We start from the raw sequence: 7,946 nt of genomic DNA, 5'->3' as shown, positions 1-7,946 counted from the left end.
ATATATATATATATTGAAAGATAGTTAATAATAAATTTCAAATTTTATTTATATTATATTAACAGGATTTTATATCGCAACAATTTTATGAATTTACATTTATTTTTATGTTTAGCGCGTTTTATGTTTAGCAAAGAGTATCTAATTGGCGTATTATTAACTATTCTCAGGGACATTAGTAATATCACTTCACACGAAAAGTATTATTGATTTCTCATTAAATACGGCGCGATGTATTGCGCGTTACTTTTTCAATGTCATTATTGTTACTTATCGAGATATCAGCTTTGCAATGCAAATACCGAAATATCAAATACACAACGAAGCAGAAAGTGACAGAATAATACATCTTTTCTCTCAAGCTTCATTTTGCATATCGCCTCGAACGTTCATAAGTATTTCTCAAGTGTGAATTATGAGTAAGGAGCTTAAAACACGAAAGGCATTAACTCTCTGCGTGATTCAATAACATCATTTTTTGCAAATACATTTGCGTCTTATGTTAATATCGTCAACGAATATAAAATAAATATTCATAAGTTAAGTTTCATAAAGTCGTCAGTATAACGTAAAAGAGAATGTTGCTATAATAAGGAATCTTTAAAATTAAATACACAGATTGTTCTAGAAAGAAGAAGAAGTTTATGATTTTATCTCAGTATTACGTAGAGTTTGTTTGTTTTTGAATCAGGATTTCGATGGATGCAGAATTTTTTAGGATAATAGGTTATTCTAATTTTTCATTTTTATTTTTTATATACGAGCATCCATATTTCAAAACATGATGCAAGTAGACATGTCTCGAAATAAAATGTAACGATTATGTCGAGCTTAAAGATTACGTATTTATCAAATAAAAAAACACGGCAAGTTAGAATATCGCATAATTTATGCAGATCTAATGTCGTATTTAAGGAATATCCTTTTTTATTACAGAACAATGAAAATGATATAAAAGGACTGAATGGGCAAAATGCAAATGCGGGTAATGCAATTCTTCCTCTATTCGAACTGATTACTTTGACCAGTCTGATTAAATCTAACAAGAATTTGAAAGCATTCATTCATTCAAATTTTCATTCAAATTTTCTAGGGGTGTCTTCAAATGCCAATTTAAGATTCGAGGAACAATTGCGATCATTTTACACGCCATTAAATCAGTACGATTTTGTTGGAACGGATGCTAAGAATCATAGAGAGATTTCTGACAACTTCGAGCAAAAAACGCGAAATCGCGGAGACATTAATGAAGTTCCTAAAGAAAAAGTAAGATTCTCTTATAGTGATATGAAATATTAAATTATTTTTGTCGCATAATTTATTAAAATTACACTACAAAATATTATTACAAATACTTATTAGGTGTACAACTTTGCTTCCGCCGTTTTTTTTCCGAAATTCGAGACTTTATTGTAAAAAACTGGTTATACATTTATGATTCAAAGTATTGTCCATCGCTGGTCACTACTTTCTCCCATCTTTCGGGTAGCGTAAGAATCCCGCGTCGAAAAAACTGGTCATCTTTTGAGGCTATCCACGAATCGATCCAATTTTTTACTTCTTCATAAGACCGGAAGTGCTGGTCAGCCAGGCCGTGTGCCATTGATCGAAACAAGTGATAGTCAGAGGCAGCAACGTCTGGAGAATACGGCGGGTAGGGTAGGACTTCCCATTTCAACGTTTCCAAGTATGTCTTGACCACTTTCGCAACATGGAGTCGAGCATTGTCATGCTGCAAAATCACTTTATCGTGCCTCTCGTTGTATTGCGACCGTTTGTCTTTCAATGCTCGGCTCAAACGCATCAATTGCATTCGATACCGATCGCCTGTGATTGTTTCAGTCGGTTTTAACAGTTCATAATACACTACGCCGAGCTGGTCCCACCAAATACAGAGCATAATCTTGGAGCCGTGAATATTCGGTTTGGCCGTTGACGTGGAAGCATGGCCGGGAACTCCCCATGATTTTCTGCGCTTGGGGTTATCGTAATGATTTTTCGTCCCCAGTCACAATGCGATGCAGAAATCCCTTCCGTCTTTGCCTTTCAAGCAGCTGTTCACAAGCAAACAAACGCCGTTCAACATCTCTCGGCTTCAATTCGTACGGCACCCAATTTCCTTGCTTCTGAATCATTCCCATGGCTTTGAGGCGTTTTGAAATGGCTTGTTGAGTCACTCCCAATGATCGTGCCAATTCTTCTTGACACGAGTCTTGCTCAAGTAATGCCTCCAATTCTGCATCTTCGAAAACCTTCTCTCTTCCACCGCTATGCCGGTCTTCAACGTCAAAATCACCGTTCTTGAAGCGTTGAAACCACTCACGACACTAATAGCGGCCTCACCATAAGTATTTGAGAGCAATAGCGATGAGCCTCAGCCGTAGATTTCTTCATATTGAAGCAAAAAATTAAAATTACCTCCCGCAAATGACGAGAATTTGGCTCGTAAACTGACATTTTCAATCGAGAATAACTTTATGATGCAGACACAAATCGACTAATGTTTCTATGGGGTTATGTTGACATGCCCAAGTTTATTGTATGACGTCTATGATTTATTTATTGCGACCACCACTTACCGCTAAAGCCATCTATAGGAAAACGGCGGAAGCAAAGTTGTACACCTAATAATATATAGATAAAATGCAAAATAAAGAAATATGTCAAATATATGCTTGCAGGAAAGTATCGCTCTCAGAGGAGAATCCAGGATTCCAGTATTACTATCGCGTGAGCGCCCCAAAATAACATCGCAAAATCGTGAAAAATCCCTCAATTTGGAATATATCAATTCTAATTCGCGAAAGCAAACGACAGACATGTTAGACAGTAATCGAAATCAAATAAATTTGCAACAGGAAAATGTCGGGTGAGCATCTTTGGTATCTTCTTAATAGAAGACACGAATTTATTTCAAATTAAATTAATATTACATATATTTTGCATTAATTGTATAGGTATGCAGCGATATATCAACGGCGAAAACGTTTTCAACAAGAAGAAAGTCAGACTTTAAATCAAACATTTGATTCACATACTAGCGGTTATCGGCCAGCCTCTTACAGGGCTTTAGGAACAAATAGAGAATATAGTGTAAATTAAATATTTCAAATTCTCATTATTCTCTCATTATTTTCTCATTAGTCTGTCATTATTCTGTTTCATTAGTCTCTCGTTTTCCATAGAAGAAAAATTATAATTTCGATATAGAAAGTAATTTTTAATTTTTTTTTCTTCATATACGATTTTTCTGCAAATATTAAATTAACTAAATAAAATAAAATATCTCATATATAATGTCAATTGTATTATAAATTAAATTATTAAATCTAAATATTGAATGTAATAATCGATTTTGCACAGACAAAAATGTAATTATGTTTTATTTGTTAATTTTGTAGGATACTGCAGGAAACAATGACATAATTTTTTCGGATGATAATTCGCATAGTTATAATAGATTCGTGGATACCGATAAATTTACGAACGAAAACGAAAGTTTGAATTACGCGGGAGGACGTCAACGTTCGCTATCCAGAAATATGCAGCAACAAACACTCGTCGAGGCGTGAGTTTTCAGGAGCAATCTCTTTTTTTGATTGAAAAAATATTTATTCATATAATTGATTTTTTTTACAGGTATAACTCGATTCTCGAGCGCCAAAGAAAGTTCATGGATAGAAATGTCTATCGGCCGTTACGAACTCCTCCAAATCCATCGACCCATTTATATCAGGACTCTCAGAATCTGGATACGCAAACTCCTTCGGATAGAGATAGGAACGCGAGACACCGAGTAAATAAATCGTCTTTTTTAATCTTTCGCTAAAATAAGTCGGAATTTTTAGACTTGAATCCTAATTCTGATCCAAACAGTACCTTGTCCAAAATCGCGACAATGTTTTTTACATTGATTGTGAGAAAAATTTCTGATTGAAAAAGACAAATCATTTTAGATATGTCTGGAGAGATTCAAGCCTTTTAATTTTCGATTTAGAACTCGATTTAAAATTTAGCGTCTTTAAATATCTCTAATAATAAATATTGATTTACATAAATCGTCATAGCCTAAGAACCGTAGAACGAAAGATATGGCAGCGACACAGCAGAGAACCGAGATGGACTTAATTTCATCAAATTCGCAGGAGAATAGACGCTCTCTTTCAGAAAGTTTTGCCAGTCCTCATCGCAGAAGATTACGATCATTATCCCCGTCACAACTCCATCAATCGCGACATTTTGTCAAATTCACTTCCAACAGATTTCACGCCGCGTCGATGTACGACATGTAAGTTCTTCGTTTTTCGTAGAGTAGAATTTTTGCAATAAAATTATATCGGCATGCAATCATAAGATAGCAAGAATTTTTCTCTCTTTTTATTCTCTGCTTTTTTAAAACGCTTTAGCAATCCCAGACAAAATCGATTCGGTCTTAAAATAACTTGCGAGCGAGATGTCGGTGTATCGTCACGCGAGATGATATGCGTAAATGTCGTCTACCAAACATTGATAAGAGCTTGAGTTTTAAATTCCAAAATAAATCTACACTGAAATCACATGATCAAAATTGATGCTTGATATTCGTCAATTTTGACCACGTGATCCTTTTTAAAGTCGTTAAAATATCAACACTCGGTGTGATATCGGTTTGTGAAAATGTATTATAAAATGAGACTTGCAAGAATTTGCAGTAAAGGAACAAAAATTATCGGAGACTCACCTCTAACAATATTTCACATGCTTGAAATAATAATATAAGCTGTAATAGCAATTGTAATATTATCGATCCGGCAAGGTACGCGACCTCATATTTCGCTTAATCTCAATTTTTCTACATGACACACATTATTTTTAAGACTTAACGTGTGTGGCAAGATCCAAATCGTCGATAGAGCGGTGAATTTTAGGTCGACAAAAATCGCCTTGCATGCCAGCGATTTTTGCAGCCGATATACTCTGATCGGCTCTAAATTTATATACACATATAAATGTGCAACTTTTCCGTTTCGTTGCCTCATCAAGATTGCAAGAATTGCGACTTAACATTTAACTCGCCTTTATAATTCGCAAAACATGCCACTATATCGCAAGTGGACTTTCTGACCGCTCGAATTAGTCGGTCGATAAAATTAAAAAAAAGAAAAAAATATGAAAAGACAAAGAAAAGCGCGCGTGCCACACGATAGAAAAATGCTTCAATCGTTTCGTCTTCCGTGCAAAAGTTATATAACTGAAAATTCGCAGTAGCTGGAAATGCAACGGATATAATGACGCGGGTGTTGTGTGCATGGTGTGTAACATGCGGGACTACTATTGTAGATTGTCGAAACGCCTTGTCGTACTATCGTCCATTCTTATCGTATATTCTTCCTCATTGAATATTTTACGTCTAAACCGGCACGCAGCCACTAATCCCTATTCAATATCGTTTATCCCGGAATATAACGTTATAATGACGGACATAAAAAAAAAGGATACTTTATGTATCCTTGAGTCGCAAAAAATTGGCTCAGTATTGAATTCTCATCATCTGAATTTGATTCGCGAAAAGTAAACGAATTTCTTTCTGAAAGCAAAAAAATTCTTCGAGTGTGTAACTTCTGATTCACTGCACTTGATTTCTTCGAAACATCGCATCGATTTTTCGCAAGAGAAATTGCATGACTGAACCGATGAGATGCTCGGGAATTTCACTTTAGCATGTCGGTAATTCGAATAAATTTCTAAATTAAAATTAATTATGATAATAATTTAATTATGATAATTATGAATGATAATAGCCTCGTTTTTTAAGTACAATTTTAATATCGTGATATCCTCGAGGCTATAAGAAACTTGAAGACTCCAAAACCCGTGGAGGAAAAACGATAAATGCGCTTGGCATCTTTCAACCTCTTTTAACCGCGTTTCATTCGGATCGCATGACTCTGCCAACCCTTCTTTCGTGACCACGTGAGGGGAGAAGGGTGAATTATGGTCAGCCTGGTTTATGGTCTCATAAGGGAGCCTTGAAAGAATGATATCTAAGTCTTCGTATTATAGAAAATGTCCACGAGACAAGAACATTCAAAAGAAGATTTATTATATATTTTTCATGTATTCAAATTGAGTTTTCAATTTCACATTTTTATTATATGATTGCAAAATTTATGTTTTAAATTCCTCGTTTCCTTTCTAATCTCTAAATTCTTTGGAGTGGAATCTCTAAAGAGCCAGAAAATTGAGCCAGTCTTAAAAAAGAGTGATTCAATTTTCAATTTTTAAAAGTGAGATTTCACTCTTCAATATAACAATTTATCCTAAAAATTTTACAGAGAGTGTTATCACTTGTTTTCATTCGTGTTTCTGTTTCATTTTTTGCATGTTTTTAAAGATTGGAATCGCACCTCGGTTTCTTAAACTTCGCATATTATTCTCGCCCTCTTCTCTACGGTTAAAAAGAAGTAAAGTGCGGAGATCGGGGAGGCGAACGGACATGGGGCGGGGACGATGTGGGGATGGCGGTGGCAGCGGTCAGCGTCGGGACGCTTACCGTCTCTGCTACAGTCGTGCCACAGTCGTGCGTACGTCGTCGATTGTTACAAGCGCGTATTCTTCGCAATTATAAAGTATGTCTCCTTGTCGTCAAACATGGTCCGTGTTCGCTATTTCCTGTCGCTCTTCATAAAAGGTCCATCGCGAGAAAATAATTGACCGACAAATTAATTGAGCCCGTTTGACATTACGCGCAAGTGTCATCAACCTCTGTCATTTAATCGAATGACAGCGAGTGCGAGAACGTGAACACGTGGATTTCTCAAAACTGCTCGCGTTACGCAAGGCTCGCCCTTAAAAAGTTGCTACTTGCAGATGGCAGAACGATGAGCATCGTAATCTCGATCGAATCGCTGTTAGTTCGACATACCGTACATGACAGTCATAGGATAATTGCGGATTCGACCGATTCGCGAGAATATGTGATGCGATTTAACACAACTCTCGAGTTGCAATGTATCGTAACATTGCGCGAATAGTATGTTAAAAAAAAAATAAAATAATATATTCTTATACACGAGAACTTACGAGAAAGTTACCCTTTAAATTTATTCTTATTTTAAGACCTTGTTCGTAAACCTTAAAGATTCTAATGCAGTTCTCTGATCGGTTCATAATGTCTTAAAACTATTAAGACAATCTTAAATATTATATAAAAATCTATGAAAACTAATGACCTAAAACTTTTAGAGTGAATCTCACTCTATGAATCTCTCTCTAAGAGTGCAACCCCGCTCTTAAAAAAATTAAGTTCTTTTACGACTGGCTCAGTTTTTACTTTTTAGAGATTTTTAAGATTTTATTTCAAAGAATTTAGAAAATAATAATACTCGAGAATGGAAACGTCCAATGCAGGAGTGAGTGAAAAATGGAATGAAAAAAAGTAGACAAAAAGAGGATTCGTAAACAAGACATACGAGTGAATGTTTTTGGAATACAAGTTTCTTGAACACTTGATCGATAATTAATTTGCAGCTCGATCTTTCACGTTTCGCAGTTCAGATATTCCAACATATCGCACATATCGTAACACGCAGAGCGTTTTGAGTAGAGCGTTCGCCGATGTTTGAAATTGTCATTAGTATCGATTGATTCTTCAGAGCTCGCACACTTATTTCTTCTAACGATTGCGAAAGATCGAAACTTGGCAACATTTAACCTTTTCTACCATATTATTATACTATACACTATTAATTACTTCCTGAATAATATAAGATATTAAAAAAATTAAATAAAGAAACAAAAAGATTCATATATTGAAAGATAAGATTAGAAACGCTAATAGATATCGTAAAAAGGTCAGTTGAACAATAAAATTTTAATGCTCGGAAAGAACAATTTTTACTGAAATATACGCAAAAAATATTTTGATGCTTCAGCTAGAATTATTACTTATTATTTTTTGTGTCTAA

General features: G+C 35.1%; 1 protein-coding gene across 1 annotated transcript in view; it reads left to right on the top strand.

Annotated features, from left to right (window-relative positions):
- Nucleotides 1–7,946, top strand: part of LOC108685801 — a 23,205-nt gene that overhangs the window by 7,240 nt on the left and 8,019 nt on the right. Inside the window, exons 8-14 of the mRNA XM_018190769.1 lie at nucleotides 937–985; nucleotides 1,094–1,266; nucleotides 2,682–2,869; nucleotides 2,958–3,093; nucleotides 3,402–3,568; nucleotides 3,640–3,796; nucleotides 4,068–4,288. Coding sequence (XP_018046258.1) covers nucleotides 937–985; nucleotides 1,094–1,266; nucleotides 2,682–2,869; nucleotides 2,958–3,093; nucleotides 3,402–3,568; nucleotides 3,640–3,796; nucleotides 4,068–4,288 — 1,091 coding nt within the window. The remainder of the gene's footprint in view (nucleotides 1–936; nucleotides 986–1,093; nucleotides 1,267–2,681; nucleotides 2,870–2,957; nucleotides 3,094–3,401; nucleotides 3,569–3,639; nucleotides 3,797–4,067; nucleotides 4,289–7,946) is intronic.

Source organism: Atta colombica, unplaced genomic scaffold (genome assembly GCF_001594045.1).
Source record: "Atta colombica isolate Treedump-2 unplaced genomic scaffold, Acol1.0 scaffold160, whole genome shotgun sequence".
NCBI lineage: Eukaryota > Metazoa > Arthropoda > Insecta > Hymenoptera > Formicidae > Atta > Atta colombica.
The sequence above is the reverse complement of the archived record's forward strand: the minus strand, read 5'-3'. Positions and strand labels throughout refer to the sequence as shown.